A 24104-nucleotide genomic window follows, 5' to 3' on the forward strand; every position below is an offset into this window, starting at 1 on the left:
ATCATGCGCAGGTAGGACTGGCTTCAGGGAGGGAATCTCACGTCGGTGGCTCCTCTTGCTGCTGCATCTCACTGCTGCGCCTCGTTTGCTGAGCTCATCTGACTCCCGTAAAGGAGGGGGATTGGAACATGGCCTTCTACAACGCTGGTTTGATGAGGTAAATATCTCGTCTTGGATTTGTGTCAGGGCCATTCATCAGCAACCGGTGCCTGTGAGCTAAGTGTGTGGTTTCCATAGCAACGAAGACTCATTTAAGACTGGGTGTTCACAAGAAATTTATCTTTAATTTTCATTTAGGAAGAGGAAACATTTCCCACTGTCTGATAGCTCAGTGAACTGATGGGCGCAACAGGATACATAGCATAGATTAAAGATTTTGCCTTTTAATCTGGCCCACACACAAATGCAATCTATAAACCTCCACTGCATGACATTTTAACAAAGTAGAAGGGTAAAAAAGCTCTTAAGTGATAAACTCCAAGCTTCCAGTCTTTGGCCCATCAGGATTTTCCAGTCAGGAAAAAAGCTGAATGGGTGAGTTCATATGACTAAAGCATCAATCTTCTGCTGCTCAGACTCTTTATCTTGCACATTTTCCTTAACAGTCTGTGTAAACATGACATAACGTGTATGGCTGATTGTTTGATGCTCAACAGCACTAATTTTGGATTAATTAAGACAAATGAGAAGTAAAACCCTGAGTGCTGGTTTAATCTCAGCTCAGGAACATCATGCTGCAACATGGGTGGCAGCATCAAAAAGGTCCCATGAAATGCTGATGGATGTTAGGAATTAAAATAGATGGCATGTTATTACTCAAAGACCTGAGATGAAAGAATATTTACTGGAATATATGGGGAATTTTTTTCTCTGGTGATGTGTCAACAAGAATTTTTTTCTTTGGTTTTTTACTTTTCACAGCTCTAAATGCAGAGCCTCTGTACCACAGTCCTTTAATCTTGGCCCTGAATTATATTTACAGTAAATCTGGTATTGGTGGGTGGTGAGGTTTAATGATAATGCAGGGGCAAGTTAATATTTAGTTAATATTAATATAAACAAGTAGTTGAACCCATTCTTTGTGCAAATTTGTAGCTGTGTCAGCCCTAAGTGCGGCAATAAATTTAACCTGAAAAACTCTACAATAATTTTATGCAAAACAAAACAGGCAGAACCTGTGTTGATTTTTAATCTTTCTATCACAGCTGCTCTTTCTATTCTATTCCTAAATTCACATAGCTTTACAAAGTTCTTGGCCATCTTAAGTAATTCATGGCTAATTTGCTATAAGGCCATAAAAGCTGCATTTATAACAGAAAATAAGGAAGGTGGAATTTCTATTGAAATATAACAATATAGAAAATTTCCAAAAGTATAACATTTCAGCAAAAATGGCTGTGGCTTTGACAGGACTCGGTGCTTTGGTTACCCAGCAGCAACATTTAGACATAATATTCAGACGTGTCAATAAGCTGGCAGCACCATCAATCCAATTTTCCCATTAACGTAGCGAATTCAACATATTACAGAGCAGCACCATGCTAATTCAACTTGAACATGACTTATCTTTGAGCAAACTCAAGATTACTACAGGGGGACGGTTCGCTTTGGACGCAGGGAGAAAAGCAAGACTGGCTCTGTCCCAAGTAAAAAGAAACACCAACATGTCTAAAAGACGTATATTATCCTGTTAGAGCTTCTTTACATTCAAAAACTGATGTTAAAAAAAATTATAATTCACCAGATTCACATTTGAGGGTACGCTAGATGGCTCTCAGCAATATTTTTATACTTGATATAAATCAAACAATAGGTCATTTTTGTATTTTAAGGGTTAACTGTGGATGGATCGTCATTAAAGGTGGACAGTAAGTCTAGCTTGGGTTATGAAAATGGTCCGTTAAGTGAAGGGCATCATGTTACACTGCAACACCTCCTCTGAAGAGACCTTGCTCACCCAGAATATTAGTCATGTCTTCACTCTACGCTCGCACACATACTACTTTGGGATTTCTGTGCAAACCGATCACCACTCAGGATACGCTGCAGTGCAAGAGTGTGATTGTGTAAATAAAAGTGTGGAAGCCACTGAAACTGCTTTGACAGATGCGCTGCTGTGTAAGATTATTGAGGAGAGCTGCAAGATGTAGCTGTCCAGAAAACATACTCAGAGAGTTATTGGAGTGAAGTAGAAGCTCGCCCCTCCCTTTCCAGGGCAGGCATTGACAAATAATTGCTCCTTATTTAATAATGTATTTGGTCTTTAAAACAATCCCAACTCTGTGTCCCATTATTAGCTTACCTGCTGCTCAGCTGCTGTAAAGCAGAAGCCGTGGCTGAAATCCATACCAACATGCAGTATATTTTCTCTTTTAAAACCTCAAAGGTCACACAAGAGATATGTCCATAAATCAGGTCCATGTTTTATAACAATTAATATATCAAAAGTCTCCCAGGCTGTATTCAGAAACTGAGCTGAAAAAAACCAGCTGTCCAGAACTTCTGGAATTTTATGATGTCACAAAGAAACAATCACTGCCCTCAGTGACGCCTCCAGGCCCCACCCACCCATTGGGTTCTCTGTTTACCTGAAATCAGCTCCATTTTCATTACTCCTAAAGCAATCAGGCAATCAGAAGGAGAGTCACTGCTGATTGGCTGATTTCTGTTTCTCCAGCTTCAGAGAAAAGCTGTGTATATATCTTCTTTAGGATGGAGACATTTCAGATAAAATACAGGAAAAATGAAACCATACGGGATCTTTAAGATATTAGATTTGAACAGATTTGCTAACTAGCTCTTCCTCCATGGCTTCATTTCCCCCAAACCTGAACCCCTAACTTCATATTTTATGTGACGCACCATGTGGGACTGAAGTCACACTTACCAGAAACTTTGTATCTGTATCATTTTGCTTCCGAAATGTTATGTCAAGCATTTGTTCCACCTTCACTTGGAATTTACTGTCATATCCTATTTGCATGAATCCTGTTAATCTTCACTAGGATGCAGAGCTTTTGCATTTTGAAGGAGTAGCCTAAACATTATCTGTCTCCTAATGTGGTACGGATGAGCACAGATGTCACTGGCAAAGTAGTTCTTTGTGTCATCCCTGTGTTGTTACGACTCTCACACATAGAAGCTGTCAAAGAAAATTAGATGCATGACTGAATCCTGATTTTCCTCCATCATTCCTGGACAGAAAACAACCACGGCATCCGTCGATGTCTGCGCTCTTCCCCGTTTGCACGGCGCTGCTATCCTTCCTCCTTGTTCCAGCACTTGGACGTAAGTGGCCTACAGCACAATGCACAGCCAAAGAAGCATCATAAAGTCAATGTGGCGTATATTTCATGAGAGCTGGCCGTACTGCAAACCTGTTTGTTTTGCAAGCACAGTCAGAGAGGATGCGAGGTAATGTTAATACCGTCGTGTTGACCGTTGCTAGGTCATTTGCTTTATCAGAACTCACAAAGCAAAGGCCAGAAATAGCACTCACACCGTCCTGGCCTGTGTCGCAGGATTAAATCAGATTAAATGTCCTCTCTGACAATCAACAAGACTGTTCTCTGCTGTCGTTTGGGGACACAATAACTCTAACGTGAATGCTGACTGAGTGCCAGACGCAGTAGGTGTGCTGCTTTGTGAAATTCGCGGCGCACATGCAACCGCATGTGACATCTTAATTGTGGTTCACCTCCCGCTCGTTGCACTAATGAGTGGCTTTCTGAGCATAATGCCGCAGCAGACAGTAACATTAACAACTTGAGGTCCACATGCACAGTCAGATAAGTGTTTAGTGGTAGTAAATATGGGATTATAAATACCGTCTCACCACTTTATCTCATTTCTCAGCACTTCTGCGGGATGTGGGAACAGCTTCCAGATGTGTTGTGTTCACGCTGCTCACAGTAAATGAGCTGACTCAGGTTATTGACTGGGGAGCCCCTCTGGCTCTCACCAGGCTCACTTCATTGAGTCTTGTTTTTTTTTTTTTTTTTTTTTTCACCAGTCTTTTCCCCCTTCATGTGTGTATGGTTAGGCCTCAAAGATAGCGCCCTCTACTGACGCACCCTAGGAACGGAATTTCCACTGAATGAGATCATCCCATTCACATTTCTTTAAAATAAAATAACAAATGAAAACATGTCATAACAGATTGTTCTGCTGAACCTGGATGGGTTTTAAAGACATTCTCAGACGATTATACGTGTCCACTATCAGCTTGCCGATGGCAATGAAAAACAAAGCTGGTGTTTGATTTCAAAATTAGAGTCAAAAAGGATATAGATATAAAATTTGAGATTTTCCCTCAAGCAGCTGGGAAATATGAGTGATGAGCATATGAAAGACACAAGTGATGGCAGCGGTTCTATTTAATGTAGATCTGCCACCACCACTTGTATCTTTAGGTTTCTGACACATGAACAGATGTCTTCTCATTCGCATTTTCAGAGACAAAGTTACGACACAATATCTCCAGAAAACTAAACCTATGCATTTCAAAGATCACCAAAGCCCTAAAACAGCAGCCAGCGCGACACAGATATGAGATTATGTAATATACGCAGGAATGAAATACAAGTGCAGTTTGTACGTAAAGGATTTTGGCCTGTGATGGTGAAGGCAGAAATCAAATGGAAGTGTGATATATCACAGTTTCCCGAGTGATAAATCATGATAATAAATAACAAGGAAAGCCGTATTGACCTTGTGAAATGCTTCAGATGACATATGGCTTTGGCCACAGTCGTGCAACACTAGCCCCTGTATTCATCAACATTATGTTTTCATATCTGAGGACAAATTTGGATAATAAGTGGTGTCTAGGAACTCCACATTATAAATCCCCAGAGGCTGTGTTGACCAGTCTGCATATGAGCAACACTGTAAACATAACTGTAAGGAAAAACTCCCATTAAAAGGGCATTATGGTGCATTGTGTAGTGAATCCATTCTGACATGAAGGATCTTGCTTTTTTATTATGTCTTCCTCTTGCAGGACAGCAGCTGAATTAAATTGACTGGTATTACATTGCATTTGCCAAATTCAGCAAGGAATCAAAGATAACAAGATTATTTATTTTGGTTTTGCCCCGTCAGAACTCGACCTGAACCGGCTGGATGGTGACACCGTCTGCCCGCCGATGAGAAGCGGACAAGATGACCTTCCAGGTAAAAGGAACTGGGAATGTTCATTTCTGTCTGCACTGCATTGAAACAGAAGCGAAAGCAGCAGTAAAAAAAACCGCAAGCCTCAAAAAACCCCTGAAGGATAAAAGAGACATCAGGAGCAAGGTAGTGAGTTTAATTAACGGTGGGCTGCCTCATGACTTCAGATTTCAAATGAGCCAAATAAAATGTTCCACCTCAGCTTTACAGGTTTTTCTTCGAAAAATTAGAACTCAGCAAGATTGTAATTGCTCGCCACTGCCCTGCTTCAAACCGCTCAACACATCTGCACGCACTCTGCTCTTTGTGACGACAATGTTTAACCAGAAAAAAGCTGTCAGCGTTGTTTCTGCAGTCAGCCTAAACTGTATGATACATTTCGCATCATCATCAAATAACAAATTCATGATCACAATAAAATATTCTCTCACTGTGCAAAGTTCCTCATATCCATAAGTTACGAGATAAGGACATCAAATGTTGAGATTATATCATGATACATTTCCAGAAAAGATACTGAATATTGAGATATAAAAAAAAAATGTCCTCATTCTCATTCTGTCTGGTTTTGTCCAACATTGAACATTGCTACACAGCAATGGCCTCAGTTATATTTCATATATAAAGAACACAGTGTGTTGTAAAGTGTACACAGACACACACACACAAAGTATTCTGTATATATGACTTTAAACTATGCTTTATTAATCATTAGTCCCTATATTAATAATATGATATGTATTAGTATGTTACAATTAAGAAGTTAACAATCTAGTTTTTTTCTGCTGATAACCAAAATGAATTCTATGACGATCACAGGTTTATTTCTTTTCATTGCATTCACGATTATCGCATTTATCATGTGAATCACCCCCTGTAGGTTTTGATCTGATCACCCAGTTTCAGCTGGACGTGATCCCTCTGAAAGGTGTGAGGAAGGTGGATGGCTCCACTTCGCTCCAGGTGGCCTACCGCCTCGACAGGGAGGCCAACTTCCAAATTCCAACCATGTGAGTACAGTAAAAAAAAAAAAAAAAAGGTTTAAAAGAAAGCAGATAAAAACACAGAGATATTTTGTAGCAGTGGTCTCCCATTGCAGGTGTTTCATTATTATAGGTCTGGCACAGGTGTTACTGCGGGGCGATAGCATATAATTGGTTGAGAAAAACATGCCTGAACATATGTGGCATCTCTTAGATGAAAAAGCGAGTGGAGTTTTTTTTTTTTTTTTTTTTTTCCGTGTGTGTGGAAACTCGAAAAGCGTGTGCTGGGTTGAACTTAAAAGACTTGGTATCTCCAGGAAATCTGCAGAGAGACATTTCACCCGGCCTTCGTGGTAATGATTTATCTTCACTTGTACAGGCTCCTTGACAGCCTCAGAATGAAAATGTGATAAAATAAGAGGTGCTGACAACAGTCGCTTCCTGTCAAGCTTCTTCCACGGTTTGTAATTAAAGGTTAGATGCATCAATCTGACATGGATGGAAGCCCCGTCTCAAAAATAAGACAGGGATCCCCTCCAGTGGGGTGATACGCTCCCATTAGAGGATAAGGGGAGTTGTTCTAAAACAATTGTTCAATTAGTCCAACAGTTCAAAGAGGGAATGGAGACTCATTCTGCTGATTATCCGATTGATTATGGGGCAAGCTCCAAAAAACACTGAATGCTACATTTCCCACCGTGCACCCAATTATAGGTTTTATTTAGACCCTCAATGGTTAAAACAAACAGCTTTTTAATTTGGACATTCACAACACTCGCAACCATGCTTTCTAAAATCAGGCCTATTCACTAAAATGTTTTCCCAAAAACATTGTGGTGTTTAACATTAATGCAGGCAGGGTCATATTCATAGCTGTGTCCTCTCTTTCATTACATCGCATCGTCATGGTTATGGAGTGCAGGGTTATGCATCGCTGGGATACAGCCAGGACAGCTCCCCAGTCCATCACAGGGCCGTCTTATCGAGGCGTACAATGTCACTCTCAGACTCACATCTACGGGCCATTTAGAGTCACCAATTAACCTAAACCTGCCTGTCCTCGGACTGTACAAGGTAGCTGAAGAACTGGAGACAACCCACGAAGGCACAGGGTCCACATAAAGGGCCAGGGGTTTTTTCACAGGTAGTTCAGGTTTTTCAAGTGAATGTCGAGCCACGTTCATGAACTGCACAGCGCACAGCTGTCACACCAGAGATGTGCATCTAAGTCATACCTAGCGGTGATATCAAAAGCATCTTGGTTTTGGTTAAACGTGTACAAAAAGGCGGTGTCTGAAGTAACTTTCCCTTGAGTGTCATTGCTGATTTTACAAGCCGAGTAAACAAATTTTCTCATGTCATCTTCAGTTATATTTGTGTTACTGTTCATTATTAGCATTGTGTGTAACAATGCTGCCCCGTTTTTATTTTATTTTATTTTATTTAATTAATCAAACCAGCCAAAACAAAAGCAACATAGTGAAACCTGTACTGTCAGGATTCTTGAAAGTACCTGGGCTTTTTGGCCCAGTCAATAATTCAGTTCTGGTTAACAATTGCAGAAACAAACAAACAAAAAAAAACAAAAAAACTGTATACTTTTGTCTTTGGGCTTTGCAGTTTAGTGAACACAAAAGAAAGAAATGCTGCGACAAAATTGAAAAGCTACGTTTCAGGACAGAATGTGCAGGTCAACGGTTTTACTGCTGCACATGATCAAACAGGCCCCCGGTGTTTCCCAGTGTGACCACTCCAGTCTGTTCTGGCTAATCTTTTCCTGCAGGACAGCTTTTGCTTAGAAGCTGTTATGTAAGTCGCTGGCACCCTGCGTCTACACCACTCGGGCCTGTCACACTGAATGTAAATACGTGTTTACCTCCCTTATGAGTCTAGCGGCGCAGATTGCGCTTTGAAGTCCATCTTCGCTTAAGCTGCACCGCCTCCCTGTTCTTCTGCTGGGCAGAAGTGGCACATACCTCAGACTTTTCCACCTTGGGGCATAACTAGAGAGTGGTCTTCATTTGCTTTACTGGGTTTCAGCAAACTTTTCATCGCCTTACTTCGATTGTGTCTGGCTGCAGCGCCCATCTATGAATGTCCCACCTACTGAGAATCTGGCTTGTTAAAAACAGAAAACACCAGACTTGGGACACAAACCAGGGCTGCACATGATAATTGAAGAAGAGATTTATGCTCTGAGGCAGCCTCTTTCACCGTGTCTTCTCTGTGATACAATAGCATGCCTTAAACCTCCTCTTGTGTCTTGGAAACGTGCAGCCTAATTGATTTGTATTTGAATCTGAAAAACAGGGCTCTGAAGCCTTTGTATTATTTTTAGCCATATGTCATTCTTCGTTTTACTGAATGGTGTTTCATTTCTGATCATGCAGTAGCTTTTGACATAAGATATATTTTAAGAGTGAGGCAGCACAGCAACATAGTAAGATCAGGGCTGGAGGCGGAGTTTGCACGTTCTGCATGCTCCGGTTTCCTCCCACCGTCCAAAGACATCACGTTTGGGTTAACTGGTGATTCTAAATTGTCTGTAGGTCTGACTGTGAATGGTTGTTGGTCTCTGTCTGTCTCTGTGTGTTGGCCCTGTGATGGTGACCTGTCCAGGGTGTCTCAGTGTGAGCTGGCGTTGGCTCCAGCACCTCCTGCCACCCAGAAACGGATAAGCAGTAAAAGATGAATGAACCCATTAATAACCGGTTTGGGTGTACGCTATCGAAAAGCCTGTTTGAGGTTTCTATATTTCTCAAATTTTTTTTATCTAAACTGATGTCCATCTCCTCTCTTGGTATCTCTAGTAACAACAGGTCAGTAAGCCAACCAGAAGAGAGGCTCTGAGCCTTCCTCACAATTGTTTGACTGTTTGTCTAAGTGATAAAATAAATAGAGCAGATTTCTGGTTAACACTTTGGTTTGAAGGTTCTGTTTTTGAATACCCGATGAGAACTTTAATACGTAAAGGTTCTACCGTGTGCTCACTGTGAGTTAATATAGAACCTAGACCTGCGCTCTGCGAGAGACTGACATTGTACGATATGAGGGCTTTAGTCTTTAGTCTGATGAACTTGATACCTGATTTGAGCCCCTATTGTCCTTCCTCATCTCAGGCTAAACTTTCCCCGCGGCTTCCCAGATGAGTACTCCTTCATGGCCACTTTCCGCATGATCAAGAACACAGTTAACAAGGTGTGGAACGTCTGGCAAATAGTGGACGAAGACGGCAACAAACAAGCCGGACTGAGGCTGAATGGCGACCAGCAGGCTCTGGAGTACTTTCTGATGGGTGCTGATGGATACCTACAGACTGTCACCTTCCCCGGCCTTTCTGTGCTCTTTAACACCAAGTGGCACAAAGTGATGATCGGCGTGGAGCGTGACCAGGTCACTCTGTATGTGGACTGTCAGCCCGTGGATCAGAAACCCATCAAGGGCAAAGGCCCTATCAACACAGAGGGAGACACTCTGATTGGAAGGCTGGATGCTGATCCTGACGCCTCTGTTGTGGTGAGCGAGGGCGGAGGATTGCCTCCTGCATTTAATCATGACTGGTAACCCTCCTTACGAGCTCTGTGAGTGAAACGGTGCTCACTGTGAACAAACACATTTAGGTTTAAATGTGTGCTATAATTTTAAAGTTCTGCTGTCACGGCAAAGCCGCTCAGCTGGGTTCCAGCGAAGAAAGAGAAAGAAAAACTTAATCCCTGCGGAAAATCCCATTGGTGGGGAATCAAACTCAACAGCCCATACAGAGCACATTAATTATAAACCACAAAAAAGTAACTGCACCATGACGAAGCATTTTCTTTTTTCAATGTCAGACATGAAAACAAATGCATAGCCTGCTGAACTTCCTGTAACATCAATGTGTCTTTTCAGTTTGAGCTCCAGTGGATGTTGATTCACTGTGACCCAAAGAGAGCCCAGAGGGAGAGCTGCAATGAGCTGCCGGCCACTGAGGTACAATAACAAGGACTAAAATCTGTGCAGCATCTGTTGTGGTTTGTGGTATGATTCATTTTGATTGGGCTTTTAGCATGCTGGAAGGCAAGCGGGAAATAAATGCTGAGACGGAGCTGCAAAAGTATAAGAAAAACACCCTACAAATCATTTTTCCTTTAGCACATCCAGAGGGTGCGGTTGATTCAAAGCAATTCACAAATTAAGAGTTTTTGTGTTATTGTCAGATTGTAGATGGGAGTTTTAGTTCTGCATATATCTCTTGGAGGCAGAATGGCTTGGATCCAGGCAGACATGAACTCACCGTCTGCGCGAAACCTCGACGCATGAAACCAAAAACACACAAACTTTAATAATGAAGAGGAAGTGTGATCAAATTAAAAGCTGGAGATCAGAACCCTAACTTCCTTAGTGCCAGATTTCTGTGGTTACGTTTAAATTACCACTTGGAAGTTTCCAAAAACATAGCAACTCTGCAACAATCAGTTTGTTTGTTTTTTTTTTTTTTTTGCATGGCTACATCTACACTGTAATGTCTGAGCAGTAGACTGCCTATAATGTAGTAGACAATAATTTAACAGGTCGCATATTACCTGAAAGAGCTGACCTGCTGCTACTGCTGTTGCTTAGTACAAGACCGTAATGTTAACTAGCTATCCCCTTTAGCAACTTTTATTTAGATGAAACAAATTACCCTCAGCAGTTAGTGTGACCTTTTGCACGTTTCTATGGGTCTCTGTTTAGCTAGAGAAAAATGACTCTCCAAAATTTCAGTTACAGGTCAGTGAATCAAATTTTATCTTCACTTAATTCGTGTAAATTTTATTACTGGATGATTTGTGGTTTCCCTCTAGATTTGCCACGATTAATTGAGATGCCCTTAGCTGTAAGATAGCTAGAAATAGATACAATTTGAGCTATAAATCTGTTAGTCCCCTCTTGTCTCTATTTGTTTAAGTATATCATTTCATATGTACCTGCAAAACAACCCAATGCTGAACAGAAAATGATTTCTTTTCTTTTTTTTCAACCTAAATCTGAAATACTGTGGGCCAGTCCACCCATGCAGACTCAGGCAGCTTTGCGTTGAGCCACTTGAAAAAAAAAAAAAAATGGATTGATTGATTTTAAGGAAAAATTGAGTTTACAATTACCAGTTATCATCACCAAGGTAGCATCTTTAAAAATGAACTGAGTTAACACTGCGAACGCATCATGGGTTGAGGCAGGTGCACGGAGCAGCACAACAGCAGGAGCTTTATTCAAATCCTTGCAGCGACAGAGTAACAATCCATAAAAATTGTTTCGATGTTCAGAGTTCAGTTAGTGCCCCTGCCTGGAGGTGAACGCAGCTTTTCCCAAGTGACAAACAGTGATAATACCACTCAGCCACAGGGCAGGCCGGCTGAGGTGACAGCAGGCAGAGCCACCAGAAGCAGGAGACACACAGTCAGGGGCAGATGGTAGGTCATTTTCCAGGGCAGAGGCCAGGAGGCTTGGTCAGGAACGGGAGGCAGGTCAGGTCACCAGGCCACAGCCCTGCAGTGTCTATGAGCATCTGGGCTGATGAGTGGAGAACAACGTCAGCTGGGGAGGCCAGGTGCGGGAGAGTGTGACTGATGAAGTGATGAGGCAGGAGGTGAGTGAGTGAGTGTGACGGAAAGCCAGAATTCTTCCTCCCAAAAAATTTGGTCCAATCTGATGTCGTTACCGATCTGAAGTACGACTTCCCTGAAAATGTGAACAAACATGGATGCCTTGAATCACCCAGTGTCTGCGATTTAAAGGAAAGACACTTGGATTGAGTTTATTTAGAGCTTTAGTCAAAGCACAGTACTTATATCCTCACATCGCTCACTCTGCAAACATACAATCAGCTGGTCTGATGAGAGCCTTTCAGCTGTAGGGCTGTTAGGAATCATTCAATAATATAAAGTAATAGGGAATACATGAACAAGCATTTACTGCCAAAGCTACAAATGTAGTACGAGGTACCCATTATATATTCTGTTTTCCAGAAAAGTGACAACAAAGTTAATCAGATCTCTGAATGAGTATTATCTTTCGTTTCGTTCAGCTTTAGCTCAAATTAATGAGATTTCTGCCTCTGAGAAATACTTGTAGCCTGTAATGAAAATGCCACTCCACTGTCTTACGTTTCATTGTGTATAGAGGCTGCAGTGCAATGAATGAGGATTAGCTAGAGTGTTTTTACTCAAGATGCAAATGTTTCTTTCCGCTGATGACAGAAATATTTTCTGGCCTGGTGCGCTCTATTAGATTCAGGCTAACATGGGGGAGTGTTGGTGGTACTATGGGCTGTGTATTAGCATGATGTACTCACTACTATGATTATGAAGAGGTGCGCTTCTTGCTGACACTTTTGGTGAGGGTGGTGTGACTACTTTCACTAACTCTCCCTTTATCTGATTTCTCTTGCTTCTTCAGATGTATGCCAATGCTGAGGTATTTATTTTTCTACTCTACCTTCTTTTTTCCTTTGTGATTTTAAGCCAATAATCTACTCCAGTGCTTTGGTTGTCTAATTGCCTCATCGCTTTGCTCTTTTATCTCATTTATGCTGGTGGTTTTGATCCTTCTTTCTGATTTGTGTAGGTAAACATTTTAGACAAATTATTCAGAATTTTACATTTCACCAGCTGTTGATTCAGATTGAGAACTCATTTAACATAAAGATATATGGATTATCAGTGATGTCCCAGTTAGACACACACCTGTAAACTGTAATAGGGCATATTTATTTTAAAAAGCCTGATCTGAAAGCTTTAAGCATTTTTACATCTTAAATAGTTTCTTAAAACCTATATCTGTGTTGTAGCTTTTTTCAAAACGGAGTCTTTGGTATCTATCCTGCATTGTGATTGGTTATCTCCTTTCTCAGCCTGACAAATCATTACAAGGCCCCCCAGGAGCCCCTGGCCCAGAGGGCCCCAGAGGGCCCGCAGGAGAGAATGGCAGAGATGGAAGGGATGTAAGTAGTACCTCCTTAATAACAGCCATTCCTTCAACAAATTTCTTTGTTTCACCCATTTAGGTCAACACTTCTGTCTTTTCTTTCTGTGATTGCTCTGTTTGTCTCTCCAGGGTCTTCCTGGGTCTCCCGGCAGTCCAGGAACACCTGTAAGTGTGAAATACTAAATGATTCCCTGACAAAACACTTGCAGACTCCTGATACTTTGCCTTGTCTTTGTGTCATTTACATCTCTTTCTTAAGGGGGTAAGATTTGCAGGTCTAAGCCCTATTTTTCCAAAATGCTAGGTTTCAATATTGTTGTTGAGTATTTATATTTTAATTTTCTACCATAAGCACCCATAGTCAGTATTGCTCAGTATTCATGTATATGGTAACCAAGTTCTAACAAACTAACACAAAATCTTGCACCATCCTCTAGCTCTACAGACTAGGCCGTGACCAGGGCTATGCATTTTTTTTTTTTTTTTGCTTTTTTTTTTTGTTTGTTGCTGACCATTGTCAAGTTTAGGAGACACATTTGCTCAACTGTGTGCCTTTCCCTTTTTCCAATCTGATCTCTTCATTCTCTGAAAACAAATGCAAAGACAGAAGGAGAAAACAAGTTTATTTGAACATGGGGCACCTTAGCAACATCTCTGCCCTCATTGTCCCTCTGTCCTCACATCATCTGTCTCTACTGTCCCTTATTGTTGACCCAAAGCTTGTGTGACACCCGCAAACCCACATGCACAACAACACAGAAATTCCCTTGAATGGGGAGGTGATACCAGACTCAGACAGATGAGCTCAGTGACATGAAGCTGTGGTCCACTTGTGTTTTTCACCATCCATCTGTGCAGGAGGCAAAAAGGTTGTGAAATAAAGTCAAATAAATGCAAAAAAACATACATACACCCACATATATATGTTAATTTTGATTATATTTCTTCAGTAGTCTCTGGGAGTGACAGTAAAGGATCAGGAGGTTTCGCCTTAACCTGTGGTGGATAAATGTTTGCAGTGCAGCTTTTAGGTTCCTCTGTTCAGTATCCCTTCTACCGGGATTAAGAGATAATTGCCACATGGTGCAAAGTCACTCAAAATTTAAAGGAATGTGTGACAGCACAGGAAGGAAAACAAATTTTGCCCTTCACTCTGAAACCTCACCACAAATTTATCTCATTGCACTGGACTGTGTTCATTTTTTTTTTCTCTTTCTCTCGCAGGCAGCACAACAAACAGACTGACAAAACATATTTGCGCTGATATGTAACAGACCAGAACTTTTGTTACTGATTGGCTTCGAGGGTAAACTGTACGCAGCGTGTTTCCCGGTGTCTCTGTGTCGTCTATCGTAGGTCTGCTCCTGTCTGGCCCATTTGTTATCTGCATAGCCTTACACGAGCTGAGCTCATTGCTGATCTGAGGAACAACAACAAGCGCGGCCCGCCTTCTATTGATTAAATGTTGACTGTCATTGCCTCTGCGTATCTTAGCAACAGTGCGAGGGAGATACAGGAAGAATATAAAGCTTCTGGTTTTCTTATTGTGTTTGCTTCCTAGGGCAGCAAAGGGGAGCAGGGGGAGATCGGTCTTCCTGGACAGAGAGGCCTGCCTGGCCATCCAGGAATTGCTGTAGGAAAAATCGTCTCATCCACTGACATACACTTTTAATAATAGCTCCCAGTGTTGTCTGTGTGTGTTTATGTGCGAGTGTAGCTATGGTTAATGAAAGTTGTGATAAAACTGTGTGTGTGTGTGTAACACTGAGTTTCACTGGGAAGAGGCTGCCATGATGATTTGACTATTGTCTTTAGGGGACTCCTGGCCCAATGGGTCCCAGAGGGCCTGTCGGAGAGAGAGTGAGTAAAAATTCAGAACATTTCAAAATCAGTCATCGTGGTTTATGTATTTATTTGGTTCTTTATTTGATTTCTTTCTGACTTCTTGCAGGGTCTTCCTGGATTTCCAGGTCCCCCAGGTCCTCCTGTAAGTGGAAAGAAAGCAACATGTGCACAGGTGATGGGGTGTGTGATGATGAAGAAACTTCCGGTACTCATATCTCTGCTCTGTCTCTTTTTTCGCAGGGCCCAGCGAGTGAAGGGCCACCTGTAAGTGTTGGCTACATCCTCTCGGTTCTGTTTCATCCTCTGACTCAACAGCGAAGGTTCTCTTGCTTTAATGTACTGTACGTGTTTCTGCATCCAACAGGGAGCACCAGGAAAGCCAGGAATTCCAGGAGACGAAGGAAATATCGGACCTGAGGTCTGAAGCTGAATTTAAAAAAAAAGAGAGAGAGAGAGAGAGAGAGAGAGAGAGAGAGAGAGAGAGAGAGATTATACTCTATACTCTTTATAATCTATTTCAAATATAATCTATTGATAAAAATTACGCTGGCAGTTTACAAACCTTTTCCAAAACAACATCTGAATTGGAACTTTTGGTTGTGTCCCAATTCAGGATCTCATCCTTCTGAGGCTGCATTTAAAATGTAAAAGTCTTTCAAAGGCTCCTTCATAAATATGTCCAATATGTCCTCCTTTTTTTGAGAAATTAAGAATCCAAGACAGATCTTATATAGGGATATAACTCAGGCGTCAGGTCCATCAGTTTAAAAAATTTGAATTTTATTTCTTCTGCTGGCAGGGTCCACCTGGACCCAGAGGTAGCCCCGGGACAGCAGGACTTCCTGGTCCTCCTGGTCCACCAGGGCCTGCCGTAAGTACCAGATCTAACCCAAAATTTCTTGTTCACCAGTCATTTTTTTAAATATATGGTTTTAAGCTTTATGCGGAAACACATATTTGGGATTTTGATTTTGCTGTTTTGTGTTTGTGTTGTAAATGTCATCAGGTGCTGCATTGTGTAGTTGGTTAGAGTAACTGGCCTCTCCATGAAAATAACAGCTGACACATTGCATGCTTTTCAGTTAAGGTTCAATATCAGGTGCAGTCTGTACATTGTTCACCTGCTGTACACGGATGACATTAACCCCCTAATACTAATTTCTCATCTTAATTTGGACACTGTATTTTTTTCCTGAGTTCAAATTTCATTGTGAAATCATGAGTTTGTGAAGACGCTGCATGCTGCAGTCTCCTCTCACATTGTTTTCCTGGGAATCTGCTCTCATGTGGACATCTAAACCCCCCATGGCTGTTTTAGATGTTGTTCTGCTGTGTTTTAGGGGCCGCCTGGTGCCAACAGTGAGGGAAGTGGGGAAGCTGTGAGTGTTTCACTGTCTTACGTTCTGCCAAATGTTGTTTTTTTTTTTGATTGCATGGCAATATGGATGGGTGACAGCGAATTACTTATTGGAATAATAATAATCTTACTGGCTCTGCAGCAGCATCTGGCTGTCAGTTTCATCCCCTTGTCTCACTTCAGTTGTGTCTATGTGTGTTTGTAGTGTCCTGCTACCTGCCCGGCCGGACCTCGGGGAATGGCTGGTCTGCCAGGAATGAAGGTGAGGAATGTTGACGAAGGATGTTCAGTGATTTAACCACTTTGAAAGCCAGAGCTGAAAATGAAATGTTTTTCATTTTGAAAACTTGTCCTGAGAGTTTGAGACAGAGTAACATGGTCGCTGTAGCGGACACAGCAGATTCATTTTTGAACAGCCCCCCGCAAACTTTGACATGACGTTATAATAAAATGGAAAACCCTTTTGAAAAATACTAAAATCAAAAGGTGACAAAACATCAAGAAATTTTTCAAAATCTCAAGAGAGGGAAAACTTTACGCCGACATTTAAGTTATTTAAGGCGTGAATGCAATGACATGGATTAAATAAATATGCAGCTACAGTTAAGTTAAATTGTTGATAATTTCATTGTTGCCTTAGGGTCACAAAGGTTTGGCTGGTGAGCCTGGAAAAGACGGGGTTCCTGGAGACAAGGTACGTGAGAAAAATCTTTGTTTCAATTAATGCTTTTTCTTAAGCTCTGCCAAAATAGTCCATCTGCCTCACCGAATTATTGTATGTGCTTTCATTTTCAACTACATACGGAAATCACGAAGACTCATCAACATCTTGTACAAATAGCAATTGGTTTGGATATTAACAGCCTAACATGATTATCATTCTCCACACAATTTAATTAAGTACTTCCTGTTTGTTTTTTCAAAAGGGAGATGTAGGAGAACCAGGTCCTCAGGGGCCTCCAGGGCGCATGGGAGATGATGTAAGGGAATTAATACTGTCTGTCTCATCATTAAGTTCTATAAATACATTTATGCATGTATTAATTGCTGTTTTGGTTTTTGTAGGGTCAGAGAGGGCCCATTGGATTTCCTGGCGCGGTGGGAGAAAAGGGAGACAGAGTAAGTTAAACCAAAGCTTCTGTAAGACTGACAAATATATTTATGTTGGTGTCTATAATAAAAAAAATGCTTCAAATTTTGCTCTTATTAGGGTCCTCCTGGTTTCAATGGCGTCCCAGGACCCACTGGCCCGCCCGGAGCTCCTGTAAGGACTCTAAGTTCAATTGGCTGCTTTTTGGCATTTAATGCAGGAACGAACCAGCTAATTTTCTTTTGATTCATTTGCATCTCTCAGGGTGTGGAGGGAATCCGTGGACGACAGGGTCTGCAGGGGCCAAAGGGTGAAGAGGTGAATCCTACAATTCAGTTTAGATTCTGTATTTTCTTGTTATTGCCTGAAACGATGTCTCAGCTGGTGCTTTGATTGTGATTAGGGGGCTGTGGGACCTCAAGGAGAACAGGGACCTCAAGGGGAGAAAGGAGAAGTTGTAAGTATACTGATGCTCTTGTGGCTCGTTCGTTCGTTAGCACCACCATGAAGCGAGTAACTGCGTTATAACCTTACAGGGGGTGCCTGGTGCCAGTGGCTTGGATGGACTCCCTGGAACTGATGGCGCTAAGGTGACATTTGAATTTAAACAGCAAATAGATTCAACTGAGGCTAAAATCAAGGTCTCTTAGGTTTGCTAATATTATCCACATTTAGAGGTTTGGAAGGTTTTATCAGTATACCCATATAGATACTGAGCTGAAGTTACTGCTTACTGATCAAACTGAAATAGGAACCATGTAATGTCTCCTGTTCAAACTAAGTGATACTATATTTAACAGAATGTTAAAATAAGGAATAAAATAATAATAATAATAACATTGAATGTAAAGAAATAAATGTCATCAAATTAATAAATATCAGTTGTAGCCCAGAACAGAGCAGCTAATATAAGCGACAGTGTATAACTTAAGTGTAAAACAAAACAAAACAAAAAACAACAACAATACGATATGTTAACTGGGCAACTACAACGTTACTTGGTCTGGTATTACAAATAATTTGTTGCGGCCAATAGGCAGGTGATTTTAAAATAATGCTAGGAATTTTATTGCCATGACTTATCTTTATCTATATGAAGGCTCCGCCGTAAATAAATGGAAGACATAGTAGCTGTATGTGTGTGTGTGTTCACACACTTGTCTGTTATTATGCTTTGCTGTATAAACTGTGAATCTCCTCAACAGGGAGAGCCTGGTACTCCTGGAGCTGTTGGCATCAGGGGGATTGTGGGTATTCCCGTAAGTCCAACTTTGTGTATATTCATTGCTTTCCTTATCATCAATTACAGGTCATGTTGTTAAGTATGAATTTGGACTGTTTTACCTTTTAGTGCAAAGTAGAGGGTAGAACTCCTCTTTGAGGTTACAGAGGAGGTCAAATAAATAAATCATTAAAGTCAAGCACCCAGCAGGAAAGACAATCTGAAGCCAAGATCACATCTACAGTACCTTTGCCTGTAGAGCTGCGAGGTGAGAGCCAGCAGATGTGGCCTGAATAGTAAAACTGACTTTAGAAAGAGAGGAGAAAAAGTACATTAAATTGTATGGGCTTATCTCTCAGTTTCATCAGAGAAGCTACAGTATGCAGTCTTTTATTTCAAGCAGGCAAACCTTTTTAATGATCTGTCAGTTCATGTGTATTTGGAAGTGAGAATGCATATTTGTCTGTTTCTGTTGCTATAATCAGATCAACCATGAAGCAAAAGTCAGCGCAGGTTTCTTTCTACCTTTTTTAACCATGTAAGCAGCTATTTGGCCTATTCTAATATTTTGGACTGAGATCGACCACCGCCCTTGATTCTGTACAGACCTCCATGGTCTCCTAGTAATGAATCCTTACGCAGTGGGGGTCCCTTCACGTTTTACTCCATCACCAGCAGCAGGAATTGTTTTCAGGCTAAAATTGGGAATATGGTAAACATTAAGCTTGCATTAGTCTATGGAGTGAATTGCATGCAGCTATTTCACAGGAAAAATTCAGGATTAAACAGGTTAATGCCATTAAGTCACATAAACAACAGAGTTGAGGCATGCAATTATGTGCATCAACGATATGACATGACCACATTGTACAAATATCTTAAGTTGGCCTTGAAGTGTTTTTTTGTTTTTTTTTTTTCTTTCTGCCTGATACATTGCATCGTACTTGAGGGTTAACCTAACCCTAACCCATCTCCAAGTTTCCCGATTTGGAAAATGAATCATCATCATAACCCTAACCCTAACCCTAAACACAGAGAGAGAGAGATTATTTTTGCTGAACTGAAAACAAACTAGCCCGTTATTATAAACTGTTGTATTTGATGCGTTTTTTCATCGACTGACTATCAGTTGACGTGTCAAAATCAGAGTTTGTTGTCTCATTTACAAGTGTGTAAAAAAAAAAAAAAAAGACTCTAAGGTTTTGTCTTACACACACACCACATACACAGGATTGAAGGATGTAGCAGCGATGACGCATTTCTTTTCTGCTGTGATTCATATTGCCATGATGCTCTTCCTAGGGCCTGCCAGGAAAGCAGGGAGTAGTCGGACCCTCTGGTTCAAAGGTAATTGGAATCATCTGCTATGTAATGAGGCATTTCCACATAGTTTATCCGAATTTTTATTGCTGCTGTCAACTTCAGTCGAACCCATGGTCTGCGCTGATAGAAGTAATAATTGGTAACTAATTTGATGCCATTTCTTGTGGATTTAGGGTGATACTGGTGCAGAGGGACCCACTGGGCCAGTGGGACTTCCCGGAAAGACTGTAAGATTGCCCCATTAGGCCTCCTGTCATGCTGTCAGTCCTGTTAATCGGTTTTACTGTTTTCAGTCCAGCCCATACAGACTTTCTTGTCTCCAAACAGGGTGAGCCTGGAAAAGATGGAGAGGATGGAAAACCTGGAGCTAAAGGCGCAACTGTGAGTTTACACTTACTTAGCATTCACGTCCAGGCGATTTTTAAGCTTCAGTTCATGTTTCTCTATTGATTTTGGCATTTAATGGCTGGTGCCCTTTTCCCATAGAGGGTTCAGGGATATATCATCAATTTCAGGTGTAAACTGTTGATCTGTTATCAATTTCCAGGGTGAAACAGGAAAACAAGGACCGGTGGGGCCTGCAGGTCCTCCGGGCATCCAGGTGAAAAATCATCATTTCACTAAATATTCATAAACTGACACTTAAAGTAGAGAATAACAATTTTATCTAACGTTGCATTTCCAGGGTGACAAAGGAGATAAAGGTGATACTGGTGTTAAAGGAATGAAGGGTCATACTGGACACAAAGGTGAACAGGTCAGACGAATTCCTTATTTTAAAACATTGATTATGAAAGGACACCGTAGATGCAGTGAACTACATGATGTTATTTCTTTTCATGTGCTGTATAGGGACCTATGGGACCAGTGGGACCAAAAGGAAGTCTGGTAAGATATATTACAATCTCTGTAATAATATAAATGTATCTGCGAATGAACATTTCAAAAGCCACTAACCACGATTCTAATATGAACAGGGGGATACAGGTATTCAAGGAGATCCCGGGGTGAAGGGAGACCAGGTGTGTGGAGATATGTTTCCGTTTGAAGATACAGCAACATTTCTGTTCATAGAGTTGAAAGAAGTTGACTCATCTCTGTATGTTGCAGGGTCCTCCTGGTGTTTCTGGAATGAAAGGAGAGGTATTAAAAATCTACTGTGTGCACTTCAACTCTACACCACCTTCTTTTTTCTAAACTGTTGCCTCAGGATCTTTTCACAGAAAAAGAAGAAATAGATCATTCCACATTTTCGCTGTGACCTCATTTAGATTAGTACTGTGAGGAATTCTGAGACTGAAAACTGGAATGAAGTGCGCCTGATGATGATTTGTTTCTTCAGCGTGGAGAGAAGGGCCAAAGAGGAGCAGCCGGAATTGATGGTAGACCCGGTCAGCCAGGTCACGAGGGTTTGGCTGGTCCAATGGGAGCTCGAGGGCTGGAAGGAGAACCAGGCCTTCCTGGAGCACCAGGTCCAAGAGGTCTACCTGTAAGTATTACAATTACATCAGTATATCACATAGACTTCTAAATCAGTGATCTCTCCGCCGGACAAGTCTGCTTTGGAACCCAAAAGAAGACACATAGTCTATACTATGATCTAACCTTGTGGGGTTTTTTTGTTTTGTGTATTTATGTATTTTCCTTTTTTTATTATTATTTTTATTTTGAATGAAATCAAATTATAAGGACAGTCGATTTCTTTTGCGGATTGCGAAGTTGTTCTCTTAGTTTTTCCTTTGGTTGGTCCAGACCTAAGAAATATCTTATCAACGGGATGAACTGCAGTGAAGTTTCTGAGAGACTTCCATGATCCCTAAATAACTCAAACATTTTCAGACTGTTTTCATCAGCCCTAAAACATACTTCATGTTAATTAGCTAGCATTTGCCTGCTAACACATGAAGTTGGTGAAAATAGAAGACATGATAGGGTTGGGAAAGGGTACTCAGTTTTCTTTTCGGAGCCCAATGCTTCCAGAAGTACCATTAACCCGTATCCATGGTTTTCCATGGATAGTGTTGGTTTCACTTCTCAATTTAAATAGCCGAGGCTCGTGGATATTCTGGTGTCCTATTGTAATGAACATATGCAGAATGGAAGGGTGGCTGAGTCGCTGTCAGATAGTGACATCACCTATTGGTTTGTGAGCTGCCATTATGAGGCCGAGCAGTCTGTACTTTGGAGGAGAAGGTGGAGCTGAATAGGCCTCATGGTGGTATCTGCCCTGCTACCTGTGCTCTATAACTATTGTCATGCCGCTCACCATTTGTCCCCTGATGGACCTAAGATGCAAGTTTTAGGCTTTACGTTTAAGCTCTGAAGTCTCTACATATCTACATACAGTTAATACATTTCGAATAATTCTTTTCACTAGAACTCCATCCACATAGCAATCCTTCTATTTGACTGTACATTTAATTTGAGCAGCCCAGTATTTTCATTGTAACATGGAAGCAAGCCTCTTTTTCTATGCCGCACAGTTAATTTTCTGTACTCATCCTAGTGCAGGGTATATGTATAAGAAATGTTTACATTGGTCGAATTTTACTGCTGTCTTAACAATTCCAACGGTAAGCCTCTTTGTCACTTTTTCATGAATTTACAGGGCCCTAAAGTCAGTGACGAGCAGCTCCGGGAAATGTGCTCAGCCGTCGTACAAGGTGCAATTTGTTCCATTTAATTTCTCTATATTATACTTTCAATAATTTATATTTTACTGTGTTATTTCAGGTAAAAACTGTAACGAGGTTTCAATTGAATATGTTCTATGTTTGTTTAGAACAATTAGCAGAGTTTAAGAAAGACTTTCTTAAGACGCCAGCAGCCATCGGTGCCCCTGGAATCCCTGGACCAGCAGGACCTGCTGGCCCCCCTGGACCAGCTGGACCAGCTGGAGCTGCAGGAGCTCCGGGGCTGATGGGGCCCAAAGGCCCACCGGGCTTCTTTGGACTACCAGGTGCACCAGGCAAGAAAGGTCAGTAAACCCTTTCAAAGCGATCAGTGATCAGTCCCGAAGATCACCAAAGCTTGAGCAATCTTTAGAGAAACCTTAAGTGGTTTACAAATACTATATGTGTTTCAACAGCACTGTTACAGGTAAGCTATGGTGCCGCGATAGCATTTACCTTTTGTTTTATGTTCCTGGAAAGAATCCAGAGCTGCTGTGATGGCAAAAAATTAAATGAAGCCTTCGGAGAAAACAGAGGCTGCTGCGGACAATGGCAGCACGCCTTTGTACTGCCACAGCATGCTGAAAGAAATCATGTACAGCGCCGTGCAGAAAGAAGGGATTCGCCCATGCATAACATTAAACAATCAATGATTCACTAAACAACACTGAATTAGAGTGGAGTCATTAAGTTTCCTAATTATATCCCCATAACGCTGTGAGACAGTGTGCCTCTCCATTTCATCTCAGCATTAATTTGTGTGTCCTCTACGTGCTCTTCTCCTCTGCAGGTGATGCTGGGGAGAAGGGAGATAAGGGAGAAAAGGGAGAGGATGGCATAGGAATCAAAGGAAGCCCAGGCGCACCCGGTGCACCAGGTAAGTGTGGGTTATATCTGCTTAGAGAGAAACTCATCAAATACTCCACACATTCAAATTTTGAAACAACAGAAATTTGTTGATATTCTATCACATTTTTTAGTGATTATTAGTTGAGAATTTGCAATGAATCCAGCAACTTTTTGAACCGACATAGACAGCATCTTCTCTTCATAAAGCCAGAACAAAGAGGTGTTCTAATCTAACTTCCATATTAAATGTCCATGTCCAAGTTGTTCCAAGTACTTAAAACCGAAAATCCCAGAAATGTACAGTCTTTGCTTTTAACCTCTGTGTAGTTGTAGGTTTACTAGGCTTTTAATAATCTTCAACTTATACCTCCACATCAGGTGTGCCAGGTGCCCCTGGTATTGGCAAAGATGGCAAAAATGGAGAACGTGGTGAGGCAGGAAGTGCCGGTGTCCCAGGTCCAACCGGTCCAAGGGGACCCTCAGGACCACCGGGCCTCTGCGACCCATCAACCTGTATAGGCCGACTTCAACCTCTCTATATGGTCAGTGGAAAGAAATCAGCCGGCTACAAAAACTAAGGAGCCATCCCAGCTAATCGACGCATTCCAGATCTTATCCGGTTGCTGCATTGTTCGTGGGTGCCTCA

At 41.4% G+C, this 24104-nt stretch overlaps 1 protein-coding gene across 1 annotated transcript; it reads left to right on the forward strand.

Annotated features, from left to right (window-relative positions):
* Nucleotides 1-23: 23 nt before the first annotated feature.
* col9a1c (collagen, type IX, alpha 1c) lies at nucleotides 24-24036 on the forward strand. Its single transcript, XM_029514824.1, has 38 exons — nucleotides 24-157; nucleotides 3203-3288; nucleotides 5104-5175; nucleotides 6053-6182; nucleotides 9275-9671; nucleotides 10044-10124; nucleotides 12573-12590; nucleotides 13027-13116; nucleotides 13230-13265; nucleotides 14662-14733; nucleotides 14916-14960; nucleotides 15052-15087; nucleotides 15186-15209; nucleotides 15310-15363; nucleotides 15745-15816; nucleotides 16286-16324; nucleotides 16508-16564; nucleotides 16943-16996; nucleotides 17229-17282; nucleotides 17368-17421; nucleotides 17513-17566; nucleotides 17657-17710; nucleotides 17796-17849; nucleotides 17929-17982; nucleotides 18598-18651; nucleotides 19917-19961; nucleotides 20111-20164; nucleotides 20265-20318; nucleotides 20485-20538; nucleotides 20623-20694; nucleotides 20790-20825; nucleotides 20915-20959; nucleotides 21048-21080; nucleotides 21280-21426; nucleotides 22546-22600; nucleotides 22720-22914; nucleotides 23400-23486; nucleotides 23837-24036. Exons 1-38 carry the CDS (start codon nucleotides 129-131, stop codon nucleotides 24034-24036), a joined length of 2847 nt encoding a protein of 948 aa, XP_029370684.1. The 5' UTR covers nucleotides 24-128.
* The last annotated feature ends 68 nt before the right edge of the window (nucleotides 24037-24104 follow it).

Source organism: Echeneis naucrates, chromosome 11 (genome assembly GCF_900963305.1).
Source record: "Echeneis naucrates chromosome 11, fEcheNa1.1, whole genome shotgun sequence".
NCBI lineage: Eukaryota > Metazoa > Chordata > Actinopteri > Carangiformes > Echeneidae > Echeneis > Echeneis naucrates.